This window comes from Sesamum indicum, linkage group LG1 (genome assembly GCF_026168435.1).
Source record: "Sesamum indicum cultivar Baizhima isolate 11 linkage group LG1, ASM2616843v1, whole genome shotgun sequence".
NCBI lineage: Eukaryota > Viridiplantae > Streptophyta > Magnoliopsida > Lamiales > Pedaliaceae > Sesamum > Sesamum indicum.
The window spans coordinates 11,868,791-11,888,179 of NC_142657.1; the positions used below are offsets into that span (position 1 = coordinate 11,868,791).

The 19,389-nt window shown below is 34.2% G+C and overlaps 1 protein-coding gene and 1 pseudogene across 10 annotated transcripts; one reads left to right on the plus strand and one right to left on the minus strand.

The window, feature by feature from the left end:
• The first annotated feature begins 7,663 nt into the window (after positions 1-7,663).
• LOC105158016 (uncharacterized) lies at positions 7,664-17,564 on the plus strand. Of its 10 annotated transcripts, none has more exons than XM_020693716.2 (7): positions 7,665-7,814; positions 8,713-8,816; positions 8,915-8,959; positions 9,068-9,208; positions 9,322-9,389; positions 13,475-13,645; positions 14,094-17,352. In XM_020693716.2, exon 7 carries the CDS (start codon positions 14,237-14,239, stop codon positions 17,216-17,218), a length of 2,982 nt encoding a protein of 993 aa, XP_020549375.1. In that variant the 5' UTR covers positions 7,665-7,814; positions 8,713-8,816; positions 8,915-8,959; positions 9,068-9,208; positions 9,322-9,389; positions 13,475-13,645; positions 14,094-14,236; the 3' UTR covers positions 17,219-17,352. The 10 variants fall into 10 exon arrangements, 9 of the variants coding, with proteins under 9 accessions (XP_020549375.1, XP_011072949.1, XP_088738154.1 ...); XM_011074647.3 differs by having other exon boundaries at positions 8,713-8,791; XM_088882028.1 differs by having other exon boundaries at positions 8,713-8,768.
• LOC148789461 (uncharacterized) lies at positions 9,396-11,311 on the minus strand (annotated as a pseudogene).
• Positions 17,565-19,389: the final 1,825 nt, after the last annotated feature.

Below are 19,389 nucleotides of genomic sequence, written 5' to 3' on the forward strand. Positions count from 1 at the left end.
TAAAAATTTAAATAATTATTTTGTTAACTTTAATTTTTTTTTTCAAATCGTAATGAAAAAGAATCACATGTAAATAGTAAATTATGTAAGTGTAATTTTAAAAAAAAATGAGAAAGAATATAATTTCATATTCTAAAAGAGAGTATAAGTGTATTTTTTTGGAGAGCCAATGAGAATCATGCCATTGCTTTTTGTTCCCTTGAAAGAGATCACAATTAGGCCCAAAGCAAGCCTAAAATGAATAAGGGCCCATTCTTGATTAATGGGCTTTACAAGTTTGCATATAAACTCTTATCGAGACGGATTATAGCTACGTCTCATGAGATTTAATAAAATTATGAATATTTTTTTATTATTTAAAAAATTATAAATATTCTCTCAAATAACAAATATTAAGGGTAAATTACAATGATCTTACTTGAGGTTTGTCATAATTACGAATACCCTATCATTGTTTTGAAAATTTATAAATACCCCTTTAGTCCACATAGTCCATAAAAATAAAAAAGATTGAAAGAATAAAAAAATTTATAACTCTTAGTCCACAAAGAAATTTTGGTTGGTTTACCAGAAAAAATGGATAGAAATCTAACGGAGACTAATCGAATTGGCTAATTGTTAGACGGCCATTAAAATTAAGAAAGTATTGACAATTTTTCAAACAACAATGGGATATTCATAATTATGCCGAACCTACCTCATGGGAGTAATTTATCCAAATAATTATGTAGCCTCTAGAGAATGGGGTGGAAATTACTATGTTACCCTTGCTGATTTTTTTTTAATAAATATTCAAAAAAATTATACAAAAGAAATTAAGGGTGGATAAAGTCAATAACCCATAGGGCATATTAGTGTATAAAAATATTTTTAAAAACTCTATAAAGTATATATAATTATAAATCATAATCCAAAAGTTCATTTGGCTAGTTTATCATAAAAATTATATGAAAATCTAACACAGGCTAATCGAATTAGCATGCTGTTAGACGAACGTAAAAAATAATAGGGCGCATTTGTAATTTTTCAAACAACGATGAGATACTTATAATTATGAATATCTCTCGTTGTTTGAAAAATTGTAATAGCCCCCTGATACTTAAGAAAATTATGTAATTATTTGGATGGTGGTATGGAATTTTCAACTTTACCGTTGCTATATTTTTAAAAAAAATAAAAAATTATACAAAAATCAGATGAGGTACATAGATAAATAAAACTTTAAAAAATTATCTACTTAGTTCATAAAAAATTTTTGAAAAAATAAAAATTATTATTTATATTTTCGTAAGGACATTTCAGTCAGTTCACTAAAAAATATATATATAAATCTAATAGATTATGTCAATTGTTAGACGATCGTTAAAATTAGAAGAGTTCTTATAATTTTTTAAACAATGATAGAGTATTATAATTATACTAAATTTCAAGAGTTGATTGTAATTTACCCGATAATATATAGATATAGATATAGATATAAGTTGAGCAAAATATGAAAGAAAAAAGAAATGGAATGGATGATTGAGTTAGAGTGGCTCCATTATGTGAAACACACACCCTTAGAAGCCGACCAAACAAAATCAATACGTGGACAAATGATTTTGTACTTTTTCCATCATCCTAGGCTAAGGATGTCCTAGTACGGCCGGTCCTCCGGCCCACCCAATAATTTCTCTCCTATTCCCATTTTACCCCTACTATGATGTATTCTTCTTTTCTTTTGTTGCCTATTCTTTGGAATAAAGCAACCAAAAGTTGGAGCTTCAAATGCTTCCTTTTGACCCCATAATTGTTGATGCTTTGACATTATTTATGCTATTCAACAATATAATTTTCTTTTTTAAAAAAAATAAAATAAGATTTAAAAAAAATAAAAGCGAAACACAAACATACCGTAGTTTAAAGAATCCCGCTCGTCAAATAATTTATATATAACTATGGGAAATAATTAAAAGAATATTTCTATATTGTAATATTGAAATATAATTCATAAATTAGACGAATTTAGATCATAAATTTATAATTTAGTATTACAGCATTCTCGACTCCACAAAACTCAAAAGACTCTTAGATGCTCTTTTAAAAAACTTTTTTTTTTTTTGGGTAAATGTAATTTTCATAAATAGAAAAAGATATAGTACAACAATTATGAATCAAGTAGTGTTTCCTTCGATATGTCAAGGAATACGCCACAATCTATAAAGTGCATGTGTACTAACAGAGCTAGCTAAGGTAATGCCAAGTATACGCTGTCTAACATCCTCCATAATTAAGCTAGCTATAATATTCGGGTTCTGCTCAGTATGCTCCTTTTAAAAAACTTTCTTGGAGTACTTTTGTTATGTTATTTATTTATTTTAAATTACATTGCATTCGCACTCCTAAAATTAGGCTAAAAGACACGAGCACTCTGTATCTTTTGAAAAATTACAACTACATCCCCTGAAATTATAATTGTAATTAGAACTACATTCCCTATTCAGATGCAAAACGTATACGACGCCCCCTGTAAAATATTATACTAACACCCCTGAAACGATGTACTTATAATTTTAAAAAATATATATAGTTATATAATTAGCATAATTTCAAAATATATTAATGCAATTTACCTATTTAGTTATCTTGCTCCAACTCCAATTCCACCATACTTTAAGGATTTTGCTCCATGTAAAATTGCTTAATTAGAGGTAAGACCAAAGTCCTTTAATTTACTACTTAAATGCTATTGTCTATAGAGAGTAGCAAACTATACTATAAGTATAATGTTCTTGTAGTATAATTGATGTAGAGGAGTGATTAATCGCACAACAAGTATATCACACGTGCAATGTAACTGAAATCGGGCCATGCCTGATCCAATTACACGTTAAGTGCAATAAATTTGTTGTGCTTTGATGAACAATTCAAGAAAATGGATTATTCGCACAGCAAATGCATCACACATTTATGTATGACTGGTTCAACTCGTTCAAAACCTGATTTTCTCTATTGTATTTTGAAATTGTTCATCAATATTTATTTTTCATTTTTTTCTTTAAATTATATAAGAAAACGAAATAAAGTTGTTTGTGGGGACATTGAGGTTTCATGGTTTTTTTTTTTTTTTTTTGAAATTGTAAAAAAAAATTTTTTTTTTTTTGTGGAAATTGTAAAATAATAAGCAAAAAGTGAGAAGGTGGGCAGGTAGGTTGCTGAATATGGGGGTGATTATGAGTGTAAAGAGTGTGTGTGTGCATTTGAGCACTTTCCAGGTGGATTCCAGTGCATGCACTTGCCAACTTTTCTGCATTCTTCTCAAAATTAGAAACCTTAACTATAGTTTTAAGTTTTTAAGGGATAATTACATACTCCCCCTCAAATTTGGTGTAATTGTATAAAAATTTTCTCTAATTTTAAAAAATATATTTAATCTTTTTTACGTTTATTTTCGTTTAGTTGAATAAAAATTCATATGTATCCCCAATTAATTTATTACGGACATGTTGAAAGCAGTCAAATAATTTTTTTCTGACCAAACTACACTTATAAGGGTGAAGGTATATGCCTCGTATACATTAGCGAGTGCAAATATATAATGATAAACGATTAGAAAATAATTATTCGATTTGAAATGAATCAATAATAAGTTAATCGAATGTAAATATGAATTTTCATTCGATTTTCTGATATCAACAAATCCGATAATTTTTTATTAACGAATGGATCTCTTTGTCGGACAAAAACAAACGCCAGCGGTGTTCAGTGTAATTTTCAAAACTACAGAAATTTTATAAATAATTACACCAAACTTTTGGGAAGGGCGGTGTAATGATCCCTGATTTTAATGTCCTCATTTTATATATATATATATATTTATGAAAAATAAAATATTTACTCATTTTATAATAAGAAGCAATGCAATCAATGAATATCTATACATCAGTTGAGAAATAATTAAAGTTTTATGAGAATAAAATTTAATCATTTTATTTAACTCGAAGCGTGTAAACAAGTAAGTTCAGGCGAGGCTAACAATGTAAGTACTCGGACTTGATTTGAATTTCTTATCGAGTTTGAAGTTGTGTCTGAATTTAATTTAATTATTAAATCAGTCAATTTTAAATCAATTTAGTTCGAATAAAAAATATCTATATTTATATATTATTACTAAACTTATTCGATATCTTATAGTACGAGAAAAATAATTTATTAATCTTAAAGAATAGAATTCAAATAAAATTTTAATAATTAAAAACTCAAATTAGTTAGAAGTATTGACATTTGACATAAAAGAGGACCACTGCCCACTAAAGTTTGAATTCAAAATCGATTCTCATTTTCAAATCTATACCGACACACACATATATATATATATATGATAATTTATATTCAAAATTGATGGGGGGTGGGGGGTGGGGGGTGGGAGGTGGGGGAAGGGCCCACAAACAGCCCATAAAGGAAGAGGGAAAGATTAAACTGTGTTGTCCTTACACAGTCACACCAAACCAAGAAAGAAAAGTTTGGATTTGTTTATGATATGATTACTTACACACTTTGTTCTCTCAACTTGTCTACACATTTGTAGGCCAACGTGTCAATGTCTTGATTCATTGTTCCTTGGATATAATGTTCTTTCAACCCATTTTCAAGTGGACTGATGCAATTTACTTTATGTGATATTATAAATAAATAAATTATTTTTTATAATAAATAAATAACAATTTATCTTTCTGTCTAAAAAGGTAAATTGCGTTATTTTAAAAAATACAGAAGAGTGAATTAATGTATTTTAAAAAACACAGAAAAATAATTGCTATTTTTTTTCTAATAAACATTTGTAATATCGCTGGGGATTTGCTTGAATTTTTTTTCCTCGTTTTCAACACTACTACATACACATACAACCACACATACGCACTCTCGACGTGTGATAAATCTCCCTTTACTTATGGTCCAACAATTTGAGTTTATGTTATTATAAAATGTCTAATTTGAGCCATAATTGCCCCCACCGACATATAAAACGATCTAAAACCGACATATAAAACGATCTAAAACTGCTCTTTTAATTAAGTCATACATCAATGACTGTACACATGTCAATTCGTATTTAAATTAATTCTATTCTTTAAAAAATACAGGTCGTTCTACTTGGACTGCCGCACCAATATTGATATGTTGTGCGAACCCATTTTCAAAATTTAGTACATACATACACGCGCGCTCTTCGGAGTGGGACAAAATCTAACCCCTTTACTTATTCTCCAAAAGTTCGCGTTTACGTTGCTGTAAAATGTTCAATTTAAGTTACAATCGCTGGTGAGCCCATTAGCACAACTCCACCGACATATAAAATGATCTAAAATTGCTCTTCTAATTAAGTCACACATCTACGACTACAAACATATTCGCTCGTATTCAAATTAATTCAATTTTTTAAAAGATACATCTCGTTCTGCTTGGACTGCTGCAGCAATGCTGACATGTTCTCCGAACTCATTCTGAAGATTTAGTGCAGGCACACACATACACACACTCTTGAAATGTAGCAAATCGAACCCTTCATTCATGTTCGATAATTCTTCTACAATTTGATAAAATATTTGAATTCAGACCACCGTCGCCATGATTCCATCAAAACGATCAAAACTATACTATATAGATCTATCATATACAAGCGATGTATAGATCTATCATATACAAGCGAATTCATATTTAAATCAATTCACCTAGTCTATTTTATGAAATGACATAACTCATGCTACCCATCTATGACAATATATGTTGTTTGAATCAAGTCATCAAGACATAGGACATGCACACACTAAAGGTGTGACAAATCTAACCCTTCATCCATGTCCAAGAATTGAGTGTGAACACATCAGAGCCCTCCATTGGTGGGGGTCTGTCTCACATAGAGGCATGTGCCGGTGGATACTACCAAAAGAGTGTTTTGGACTGATGTTGAAAGATCCAAAATTCAGTATCAAATAAGTCAACTCACTCACCTCTTATTACAATAACATCAATTGATGTCTGGAAAGAGTGGATACAGTGAGAACCAGAAGGAGAAAGTTGTATGAAACGGGTACAACTTGTCAATGTAATTGATTTAATTCGATTAAAGATTTTTCAGTCCATTAATACCAAAGTGTCGACACTTAATGTAAGTATATATCATTTTTTGATTTCGGATAAATGTAATACTATTTTCCCAGTACGAAACCTTTCGTAGAAAAAATCTTATATCCGGACCATTAAATGTAACACTGGGGGGTGATGTAATTGTAAATAATTGAGCCCACAGAGAGCAGAGTAGAGAGAAAAATTGAAGAGTTGGTTTATATTGTTGACAGTTGACTCATCCGACGACTGTCCTAACAAACATATTCATCAACTACGGATCTAACTTTTTAATAGGTCCAGAATCCAAAACATAGTACTGCTCATACTGCTCTACGTACAACCCATGAGTATCGTACATCAGTAGTTGAAAATAAAGGTATATAATAATATTGATATTAATGCCCACTTTAATACATATTAATTGAGTATGCCAAGGTCAAATATTAGAAAAATAAAAATTACAATTTTTAATCCACGAGTGTATTTTGATCAGTCCACAAAAAAAAACGGATGAAGATATAACGGATCAAGCTAATTGTTATACGGCAGTTAAAATCATGGGGGTATTGGTAATTATTCAAATAATAAGGGGGTATTTGTAATTATATCAAATCTCATGAGAGTTCGCTGTAATTTACCCTTTTAATCAACTTAATTTAAGAGAATTATAAACAGAAATTATATTATCAAACACTTCATTTAGCTTAATTTAAGGTATAATATGAAAAATCACTTTAATTTAAGTTTTTCCAAACAACCCCATATATTTTGCTGAAGGAAAATATGTCTTTCAACAAATAAAATAACTAAATTATTTAATTTTTCATATTTTACATTAATTGATAAATTAATTTTTTTCTTTCTTCTATTTTTAATATAATATATTGATTTATACATTTTACTTTTATTTATAATATTACTTCTTAATATATTTTAAAGTATATAAAAAAAATTATTCATTATATGCACGCAGAAGCGACGCGTCATAGTAGTCAATTATGACAAACTTTAGGGGAATCCGTTGTAATTTATGCTTAATTTGAATCATAATTCTTAATTAAGATTAATGATTTAAGAGATACTATATATATAGTAGGAAGGAAGAAAATTTAGATTTTAAGGAATTATAAAATTATGGGGGGTACAATTAGGAGCAATTAATGATTGAAAACTAATTGTGGAGTGCAATAAATGTGTATAAAGATGGCTTAGAATTTCAAAGATGAACCCTAACACCCCCCCCCCCCCCCCACCCCCTCCCTCTGCCGTACACATACAAGCTAACCATCAATCATATGAGATCGAGTTTCAGAGGAAGTTAGGGAGTCAGTTTTGATCATAATTTAAGTATTAACCATTAAAAACATTTTTAGAGAAAGTATTAACCCTTAAAAATAAAATGTTTATGGATTCAAAGAACAGTGACATGATTTTGAGTGGCCCGAAAATATCCCAACAATTTTCTCTCCGGCCCATTAGCAGAAATTATCCCAACAATTTTCTCTCCGGCCCATTGAGAGAAGATTTTCTTGAATTTGATATTTAAAAGGAAAAGGTGTAATTTTGGTCTAATATTTTTACTGGTGACAACATAGGTCAAATCAAATTTACGCCTCTAATCTTGACATCGTTTCTCTCTTGGGTTTTCCTGGAGTCCGTCAGTTTCTGTTGAGTGCAATACCTGATCATCACCCGTTGACAAGAAGGTAAAACAGATCAATGGAATTTTCATTCGAATTCCATTTAAATCTGCATTTCTTGGATTTTCTTTATATTTTGAATTTCCTTGTCCAGTAGTTGAATTATCCATATCCTTATATATAACCCTTACAAGATCCCAACTTCACTCCCTGTTTTCACTTAGCATTTACACGGGTTTTCCTTTTTTTATTGTTTTTCCGGCTGAACGAGGCGTTGATAGTGTCTTTCTTGATTTCTTTCTGGTTTAGGCCATCTGGGTAGCCTTTGTTTTGGTTAAAGACTCAAATCTTTAGGAAAAATCCAGTGTGTGTGTGTGTGTGTTTGAATAATGAAAAGATAGAAATTTTTAAGGGTCTATAGAGATTTGATTGCGAGTTGATCTTTTTCTTTCTCGATACTAGATTATTTAGGAATCAAGACTTGTGTGCTTGTAAGATGTCTCGATTGATTCTACCGTGCAAAGGTTCGGCCTTGTCAAAGACATGTCTCATGGGTTTGGTCTCCTCTACTCCTGTGATTACCCTCTCCCATGTTCTGGTCTTTTGGGTTTCCTGTTCTTGTTTCTTGCTTTAGAAAAAGTTATGTCAATGATATAGTTTTGTTTGGTCATAATGTTTTTGAATATCATTCATATTTGTTTTGAAGTTTGTTGCTGCATCAATCAGGGAGGTTGGTGCATTTCCTTTTTCTTTGTAGGCTACGGATAAAAAATTTTGCCACTCATTTCTGTGTTTTCTTGGCGCATTTTCCTTATCGAGGAAGTGTTTCTCCATTTCTAGGACTTTAGCTGTATGGAAGTTGCACTATGTTCTTTTAGCTTACTGGAAATGCTAGTTATTGTTTGGTGGGTAAGAGCGAGTGGTGCCTTTATAACCTACTAATACTCCGGATGCCATTTTTCAGCTTCGGGCAAGTTGTCGTGGTACGAGGCATTCAGTAAAGAACCTTTGTAGATACAGGCAACTCTTTTGTTCTGAGGCTTGTACGCGTTATGCATTCTATCCTCTGTATCCACTGACTGTCCTGTGCCTTTGCATACCTTTTCTTACTATGAAAATTTGGGGCATGAGCTCTCTAACATTTCTCAATCCACTGTTGCCACTAGATTACAGATTGGAGGAATCGTCATTTGCCATATTACTCACTGCCTGTAAGCTCACTTTTTCTTCTGAGAGCTTATTAATGTTTCCGAATGTTGTCGCAGTGTCACTTTTTTATCCATTCATACATTTCTATATGTGATGTTTGGCTTTTGTAGAGGGCTACAAATATCAGCCGGAGGTTAATTTGCTCAGTGGCAACAGAACCAGTACCAACGCAAGTTGAAGAATCTATTATGGATACACCAAAAGAAATCTTTCTGAAGGATTACAAGCAGCCTGATTACTAATTTGAGACAGTAATCCACCTGCATCTTTGATGTTGTTTTGTATCAGTAGAGATTGATAATTTTACAGAACTTCTATGATTTTGTTTTCACATCACTAATTAAAGAACATGATTTTATCATAGGTCAATTTGAACGGGTGAGGAAAAAACAATCATTTCTTCAAAAATTGTTGTCTACCCCAGGCTTGAAGGTAACTTCTGATTCTTTTTTATCTTATATAAGTTTTATATCTGTTGGGGTCTATTTGGAATTGAGACATATTTGATCTTGAAACTATGAAATATGGGTTTGTTAGTAATGTGATCACTATGAATAGAATTCAAAAATGTCTTGATTCCACCAAATATTAAGTTGCCACTTTTCATGGCCTGAGAACGGGACATTTCATGGCCCACAACATTTTTGACCAGCTTGTGATCCCACCAGTCCTTTTCACTCTTCAAATTATCGACTATGACTAAAAATGGAATGTTCCGCATGAGCTCCTTTCGAACTCTGGCTATGGCTGCTTCCTCTTGTTCTGCAAAGCTCTTCGTTCGACCTTTTTCTGCACTGCCCTCGACCCCAATGTCGATCTCTAAAAACGACCACAAGTTTAGGTAATTTTGTCGGATGTATATGCTTTCTCCTCCAATCCATAGGACCATTTTATACCTTTGATGGAATTGGTAAGCAAACTCTGCTCCGTCTTCCCAATGCCTGTATCACCCGATACGCATGCAATTCCCTTGCCATAGACGACTTTCATCGATCTCCTTCTCCTGCCATGCTTCTCACTGCCCTTGGACTTGGGGTGTAAGTGTAGGTGGTCTACAAAATTCTGCGTTCTGCATTTCAGTTTCCTTTTTGGATTCCTTCCGTACAACTGGTTCTTTCCCCTTCCTCTTGCTACTCTCACTTTGTCTATCCCTTCACTTCTCATCTATAGAATTAGTTCTTCCCCAGCCAATCGTTAAGTTCTTATGCCTCGGTCTCGCCTTAAGTTCAAAAAAATCTCTCTCCGAATCTCCACAAACATCACCAAAGAGCATGAATTCCTGCTCGGACAATTCCTTTTTCCTACCAACGAAATTCTCATTTTGAGGGAAAGGGAACTCTTCTTTCTCGGCCTTCTCTCTCCACTTGGTTAGCCTATCCACAACACTCTTCCTCCCAAACCTCAATGCCAAAAAGACCGACGGCTCGTAGTATGCAGTCCCTCCATTTACCATCATGGGCCTCTAATTTCCAATCATCAACACGAGAAGGGCATTCACAGCATCTCTCCGTTCCTTCTCGATTCCTCCATAGAGTAGCCAGAGTTCACCACCATATTTTTCCCAAAGCTGCCCCCATTTCTCGATTATATCCCTGACAAGGCACTCGTCTGGAGCTACATCAAAGTATACAGGAACGAAATTCTTCTTGCCGGAGAAAAATCTCAGCTCTTCAATCGTATACGGATTTCTGAAAGACTTTCTAGTCAAGATAATGACTCCAAATGTACTAGCATCCATGGCTTTCTTAACAATGCTATGTTTACGGGAATTCCGACATCTATCTCTGTCTGTTACAAAACAACTCGATCCTTGAACCTCTAACTCTGCACGAAGCCAATTTGTAAACCTAAGCAACAAAGGTTTATGGCCATGAAACCTTATGTAGACATCGCAACTCCTCAATCTGTTAGAAGAGAAGGATGCTGGAGGAGCCAAGGCTTCAAGCAATCTCCCTATCTTTTTGCCTTTACCCTTATGTCTAGAATAATCATTCGAATGATGAACACCATAACTAGATAGTGCACTATATATACTCCCGTAGAAGAGACATTCTCCAACTCCGAGCGGTCATTCGAAGTACAAGCTTTTGCACGAGGATTAACTTTCGTTGAAGCAAACCTAATGCTAGTCAGGGATTCTAAATTCATGTTTCCCAAATATGCATTCAGGGAATCTATATTTACTCTGGTGGAATGGCATGGATTGTCCGAACTTGTTGACAAGCGACACGTTGCAGATTTTGGAGAGAAGAAAGGAGATTGACTTGCCGAAAAGAATGTTGATGACGATGACGATGGATTTCGCAATGTCGTAGCAAAGGGCCAAATCTGGAGCTGTCGTCCCTAAGATCCATTTTTGGAATCACTCAATCCTCCATAAGCTGATTCCAGGCATTCTCGAACAAATATTTTGCTCCAAGAATAGATAGCAAAGACTTTCAGAATCTTAAAATGAGTAACACCATCATCTGAACTTGAAACTTGCATATAATGACCTGGGGCACCAATCAAAGCCACATCACAAACAAAGAGAAAAAGTGTTAGCTCAATGAAAGAATAACATCAATCTCATACAAAAATAGAAACCAACAAAGACTATGCGAATAGAATAGCAGCACAACTGTGGCAATTAAAGCAGAGAAGAAAACTGCCACAATGCCCAAACCTGAGATGTAATAGCTAGAAGAAAAAAATAAGCATCCTAATTATTACAAACAATTGAAACACTAGAATCAGTTCCTGTAGGATTCATCTTGTGCCACAACGATTTACAGTTCAAATTTCAACCGAAAATTAAAAACTTCATACTTTTGAAGCATTTTAGATCTAAACAAGAACTTAAAATTACAAATGCAAAACAAATAACTCCTGAACTCAACAATCCTTGTCCCAATTCAATAAAATAAACCCTAGTTCTTGCATTAATTCAGATATGAAGAACATACTCAAATCAAAACGAAGATGTGTTTTAGCCTCAAAGTTGCAATCCTTTTTAGCTTCAAATCTAGGAGCCCACGTCTTCAAATAACCCAACCGACAATCACATGTTCAAAAGTCCAATCTGAATCCAACTCAGTAGTGTCCACAATCAACTTGTTAGAAAAATCTTTATGAACCTATCAAAGAAAAAACCCAAAAAAGAGAAAAGAAAAGATTAAATATTATTGGAAAAACAAATACATATTCACATCCATCATCCGAGCACTCTTGAGTTTGTTTCCATCTAACAAATAAATTCATCCGTTAGTCAAAATATATTGAATTTGCTGATATAATAAGAAAACTTGGTTAAATGTAATTTGCCCCTCTGTGATATGTGAAATGAGCAAAAAATCTCCAGTGAAATATTTTTTAGCAAATTATCCCCTGTGTTTTGAAAAACCAAATTGGTGGATAATTTTATTTCCAAAACACGAAGAGTCTTTTGCTCATTTCACATATCAAGGGGGAAAACTGCATTTTTCCAAAAACTGAATGAAAATTGATATTTATTCTCAAATCGAAGGACCTATTTGTTAGATAAAAATAAACTTAAAAAATACTAGCCATAATTTTTTAAACCACATAATTATACCAATTTTTCTTAAAAAAAATAATTATTCCTATTATAAAAAATATATCATATTTGTTCTATAACTTATTTGGTTGAATCAAATTTAATGTGAATAAAAATGTTGTAGAAAGTTACAAATACAAAGCAAGAGAGAAAGAGAAGAGAGAGAGAGGGGGTTGGGAGATTAGAAGTTGAAATGGCACACACCACCGCGCAGAGAGTAGCACACCATAGACAGTACTAAACTTGCTCATAAGTTAAAAGAGGACTTTGACAGAAGCGCCATTCCTCGTCAGATCCGTCCTTCCTCTTGGGCCCCACTTATATCTCGGCTTCCAACGCTGCTTGTCTCTCTCTCTCTCTCCTCTCTCTACTCTCTCTACATACACAAATATATATAGAGAGATAGAGAGTGAAGAGACAGAGATAGAGAGAGAGAGAGTAAGTTTTAATGGGGATTGGTTGAGTAGCAGACGGGAAAGCGTAGGTGGGAACTCAGAGAGAAACCAAAAAAGAAAGAGAGGAGAAAGAAATAAAAATATGCGCAGAGTAGAGAGTTTCTGTTTCTTCTCTTTTCTTAGCGGGTTTTGATTGTCTTTCTCCAGTTCTATGAAGACTTAAGAGTTGTAGTAATGCTCAAGTCTGAACCCTTTTCGATTTTCTGCTATAAAAGGTAAAATTTCCGTTTTCTCCAATCAAAATTCCTTTTTTTTTTTGGGTTCTCACTTTTCAAGAACTGGGGTCTATCTCTCTCTCCCTCTCTCTCTAGAATAGTAAAAACTTTCTTTCACCTCCCCCGCATTGACAAAAATACTCATACTCACTTTTATCAACTCTCCCTATTTATAGGTGAGTTCGTGGCCCTGCATATTTACAAACACGGATGATGGATGTGAATATGTATTTATTTTTTTAATAATATTTAATCTTTTCTTTTCTCTTTTTTGGGTTTTTTCTTTGACAGGTTCATAAAGATTTTTCTAACAAGTTGATTGTGGGCACTACTGAGTTCGATTTAGGTTGGACTTTTGAACCTGTGATTGTCGGTTGGGTTATTTGAAGACGTGGGCTCCTGGATTTGAAGCTAAAAAGGATTGCAACTTTGAGGCTAAAACACATCTTCATTTTGATTTGAGTATGTTCTTCAGATCTGAATTAATGCAAGAACTCGGGTTTATTTTATTGAATTGGGACAAGGGTTGTTGAGTTCAGGAGTTATTTGTTTTGCATTTGTAGTTTTAAGTTCTTGTTTAGATCTAAAATGTTTCAAAAGTCTGAAGCTTTTAATTCTTCCTTTGAAATTTGAACCGTAAAACGTTATGGCACAAGATGAATCCTACAGGAATTGATTCTGGTGTTTCAATTGTTTATAATAATTAGGATGCTTATTTTTCTCTTCTAGCTATTACATCTAAGATTTGGACAATGTGGCAGTTTTCTTTACTTTAATTGCCACAATTGTGCTGCTATTCTATTCGCATAGTCTTTATTGGTTTCTCTTTTTGTAAGAGATTGATGTTATTCTTTCATTGAGCTAACACTTTTTCTCTTTGTTTGTGATGTGGCTTTGATTGGTGCCCCAGGTCATTATATGCAAGTTTCAAGTTCAGATGATGGTGTTACTCTTTTTAAGATTCTGAAAGTCTCTGCTATCTATTCTTGGAGCAAAATATTTGTTCGAGAATGCCTGGAATTTCAGCTTACGGCGGGTTGAGTGATTCCAAAAATGGATCTTAGGAAGGACAACTCTAGATTTGGCCATTTGCCTACGACATTGCGGAATCCATCGTCATCATCATCAACATTCTTTTCGGCAAGTCAATCTCCTTTCTTCTCTCCGAAATCTGCAACGTGTCGCTTGTCAACAAGTTCGGATAATCCATGCCATTCCACCAGAGTAAATATGGATCCCCTGAATGCATATTTGGGAAACGTGGATTCAGAATTCTTGACTAGCATTAGGTTTGCTTCAACGGAAGTTAATCCTGGTGCAGAAGCTTGTACTTCGAATGACCGCCCGGAGTTAGAGAATGTCTCTTCTATGGGAGTATATAGTAGTGCACTATCTAGTTATGGTGTTCATCGTTCGAACGATTATTCTAGACATAAGGGTAAAGGCAAAAAGATAGGGAGATTGCTTGAAGTCTTGGCTCCTCCGACATCCTTCTCTTCTAACAGATTGAGGAGTTGCGATGTCTACATAGGGTTTCATGGCCGTAAACCTTTGTTGCTTAGGTTTACAAATTGGCTTCGTGCAGAGTTAGAGGTTCAAGGATTGAGTTGTTTTGTAACAGACAGAGCTAGATGTCGGAATTCCCGTAAACATAGCATTGTTGAGAAAGCCATGGATGCTAGTACATTTGGAGTCATTATCTTGACTAGAAAGTCTTTCAGAAATCCGTATACGATTGAAGAGTTGAGATTTTTCTCCGGCAAGAAGAATTTGGTTCCTGTATACTTTGATGTAGCTCCAGACGAGTGCCTTGTCAGGGATATAATAGAGAAACGGGGGGAGCTTTGGGAAAAATATGGTGGTGAACTCTGGCTACACTATGGGGGAGTCGAGAAGGAATGGAGAGATGCTGTGAATGCCCTTTCTCGTGTTGATGATTGGAAATTAGAGGCCCATGATGGTAAATGGAGGGACTGCATACTACGAGCCGTCAGTCTTTTGGCATTGAGGTTGGGGAGGAGGAGTGTTGTGGATAGGCTAACCAAGTGGAGAGAGAAGGCTGAGAAAGAAGAGTTCCCTTTCCCTCAAAATGAGAATTTCGTTGGTAGGAAAAAGGAATTGTCCGAGCTGGAATTCATGCTCTTTGGTGATGTTTGTGGAGATTCGGAGAGAGATTTTTTTGAACTTAAGGCGAGACCGAGGCGTAAGAACTTAACGATTGGCTGGGGAAGAACTAATTCTATAGATGAGAAGCGAAGGGATAGACAAAGTGAGAGTTGCAAGAGGAAGGGGAAAGAACCAGTTGTATGGAAGGAATCCGAAAAGGAAATTGAAATGCAGAACATAGAATTTTGTAGACCACCTCTGCTTACACCCAAGTCCAAGAGCAGTGGGAAGCATGGCAGGAGAAGGAGATCGATGAAAGTTGTCTATGGCAAGGGAATTGCATGCGTATCGGGTGATACAGGCATTGGGAAGACGGAGCTGCTACTAGAGTTTGCTTACCGATTCCATCAGAGGTATAAAATGGTCCTATGGGTTGGAGGAGAAAGCAGATACATCCGACAAAATTACCTAAACTTGTGGTCGTTTTTAGAGATCGACATTGGGGTCGAGAGCGGTGCAGAAAAAGGTCGGACAAAGAGCTTTGAAGAACAAGAGGAAGCTGCCATAGCTAGAGTTCGGAAGGAGCTCATGCGTAACATTCCATTTTTAGTCATAATCGATAATTTGGAGAGTGAAAAGGATTGGTGGGATCACAAGCTGGTGATGGATCTGCTACCCCGTTTCGGTGGGGAAACACATGTTATTATATCGACCCGCCTTCCTTGTGTAATGAATCTCGAGCCTCTTAGACTTTCTTACCTATCAGGGGTTGAGGCAATGTCTTTAATGCAGGGAAGTGTTAAAGATCTATCGATTACAGAAATTGATGCGTTACGCGCGATTGAGGAGAAGCTTGGACGTCTGCCTCTAGGCCTTGCTATTGTTGGAGCAATTCTTTCTGAGCTTCCAATTAATCCGAGTAGGCTGTTGGATACCATAAACAGAATGCCATCTCGGGATATAACATGGAGCGGCCGTGAAAATTTGTTAAGGCGGGACAATTTCCTTTTACAACTTTTTGAGGTTTGCTTTTCCATATTTGATCATGTTGACGGACCAAGAAGTTTGGCGACTAGAATGGTTCTGGCAAGCGGTTGGTTTGCACCAGCACCAATTCCCATACCCATTCTGGCTCTAGCGGCCCACAAAATATCGGAGAAACACCAACACTGCCGCTTATGGAAAAGGATCATGTATTCCTTAACCTGTGGTTTCACATCGTCTTATGCACGGAGATCGGAAGCGGAAGCATCTTCGTTATTGTTGAGATTCAATATGGCAAGAAGCTGCACAAAAGACGGCTTCGTCCAGTTCAACCATCTTGTGAAGCTGTATGCCCGAAAGCGAGGTATCACAGGACTTGCACAATCCATGGTACAAGCTGTGATTAGTCGCGGATCTATATCTCGTCACTTGGACCACATATGGGCAGCGTGCTTTTTGCTTCTCGGGTTCGGGAAGGACCCTATAGTTGTCGAGCTCAAAGTGTCGGAACTCTTGTTTCTCGTGAAAGAAGTGATCTTGCCCCTCGCTATACGGACGTTTATCACCTTCTCTCGTTGCATTGCTGCTCTGGAGCTGCTTCGTCTGTGTACGGATGCGTTAGAAGCAGCAGATCAAGCATTCGTCACCCCTGTCGAGAAATGGCTGGATAAGTCCCTCTGCTGGAAGCCTGTCCAGACGAATGCTCAGTTAAATCCTTGCATCTGGCAGGAGCTCGCATTAGCTAGAGCCACCGTGCTGGAAGTGAGGGCTAAGCTAATGGCAAGAGGCGGACAATACGATATAGGGGATGATCTGATCCGAAAGGCTATCTTTATCAGAACATCGATATGCGGTGAAGATCATCCGGACACCGTAACAGCTCGAGAGACCCTTAGCAAACTCACCAGACTTATTGCCAATGTTCAAACTCATACTTCACCATAGATTTTTCAACTTTTTTTTGGCAGAGTTCATATAGTAGAAGAGTTATAGCTCAAAATTTTGAATAAGCTGCTTCATAAATTTAAGGAAAATTTATACTATTCTTACTTTATTCCAAAGAGAACCCCTTTTTGTTTCTTGCTCTGTAAATAACATTTAATCTTCCTGTCCTCATCTTCATTCGGAATCTTTGCTAAAGGTGAGGTTGCTCAAGCCAGACATACTGAGGACGGAGTAATTCTTGGTGACTCACTATTGGACTAGAATGTAACAAGTGTTGTGGAAGTTGTTACTATGTGAATTACGACCACATTTCTTGAAATTCGATATAATTACATATACGTTTTTATTATTTAAAAAATTATAAATATCATTTGATTTTAACAACAGTTTAGTAGTTAGTTCAATTTGTTTGTTTTCATTATATTCTATTTTTTTATGAACTAAGTCGAATTTTTACGATTTTCAAATTTTTTCCATCCACTGGGATTCGTTCTTTAATATATGGGAAAATTACAATCTTCTTTCCTAAGATTTGGTATAATTATGCATAAACTTTTTGTAGTTTGGAAAATTATATTTAGCACTCTTGATATTTGCTTTTGTCTAACAAATAAGTCCCTACATTAGTCAAAATTTATCAAATTTGCTGATATTAACAAAAAAAAAAATTTATATTTACTCTAAATTGACTTATAGTAGGTCAAGCAATTCTTTTTATGATCAAATGATCCAAATACGTCTTCACGTGTTAATGCAAGTGAAGAGGTATATTTTAACCGTAATAAAGGTAATTTAGTCCGAAAAAAATTGGGGACCTGTAATAAGTGATTAATAAGTGAATCGAGGGTAAATATTAAGTTTCATTCAATTATTTTTGTTAATATCAACAAATTTAATATTTTGACCAACGAAGGGACTCATTTGTTAGATGAAAGCAAACCTCTGGGGTGCTAGATATAATTTTTTAAACTACAGAGAGTCTACGTGTAATTACACTAAATCTTAGAAAAGGGGAGTACATCGCTTAATATATATATATATATACCGAGTGCAAAGTTAACAATTACAAACCTCCATCCAATAATTATATAATTTTATCAACATTAGGAATATTTACAATTTTCAAATATTGAGAAATACTCACAGTTATATCATACTTTAAAAGAGTTGGTTGTAATTTACTATATATATATGTCATTTTATTCAAATAAACCTTGAATACAATTTTCCAATCAGAATGCCACAAGTGGTAAACCTGAACGTGCTATGCGTCCAGGTCATTGTGTGTAATGGAACATTCAATTGAGGGTGCATAACTAATTACAAATTTTCAGAATTATATTTTTATTCTAATTAAATATAAAAAATGAAACAAATTTTTTGAGACATCGAAAGGATACTCTCACTTAACAATAAAGTATAAATAAGCATCGAGTTATTCCTTCTTCTCGTCTTCTTTTTTTCTTCCTTGTGGAAATATTGAAAATACGGAATTAATGTAATCGTTTTAGAATTTAGACCTAATCACTTTCTTTATAACTGGAAAAATAAAAAGGGATGATCTCTCAATGTTCGATATAATTACATGTGAACCTTTCATGGCTTGAAAAATTATATCTAGTACCGTTAGGGTTTGCATCCATCTAATAAATAAATTCCTCTATTAGTAAAAATTCACTGAATTTGTTGATATTAAAAATAAATAAATAAAAATTGACATTTATTTTCGAAACTTATTACTGACTTTTTACAAATCAAATAATTTTTCTTCCAACTAGATCGGTGGAGATATACCTCCTTATATGCGATAATGTGAAGAAGTATGAGGATAATTTGGTTATAAAGAAATTAATGTGATCTACAATAAATCGATAATAAGTCAATCGAGGTTAAATATGAATTTTTATTCATTTTTTTTATTAATATCAACAAATTTAAAAAAATTTGATAAATAGAGACTCTTATTTATTAGACGGAAGGAAATATTAGGAGTGCTAAATATAATTTTGCAAACTATAGCGAGTCTATATGTAAACAGGCCAAACTTTAGAGGAGAAAAATGTAATTATCCCAAATCTTAATATTATTATTCAATTATTACTAGAAACGGAGTAAACAATCAAATGGATAAAAAATTATTGTTTGATAGAAAAACTTAAAAAAAAAAAAAA

What these genes read in the sequence shown, in the direction of transcription:
- LOC105158016 (XM_088882016.1), top strand. Translation starts at nt 14,237, where the DNA reads ATGGATCTTAGGAAGGACAACTCTAGATTTGGCCATTTGCCTACGACA.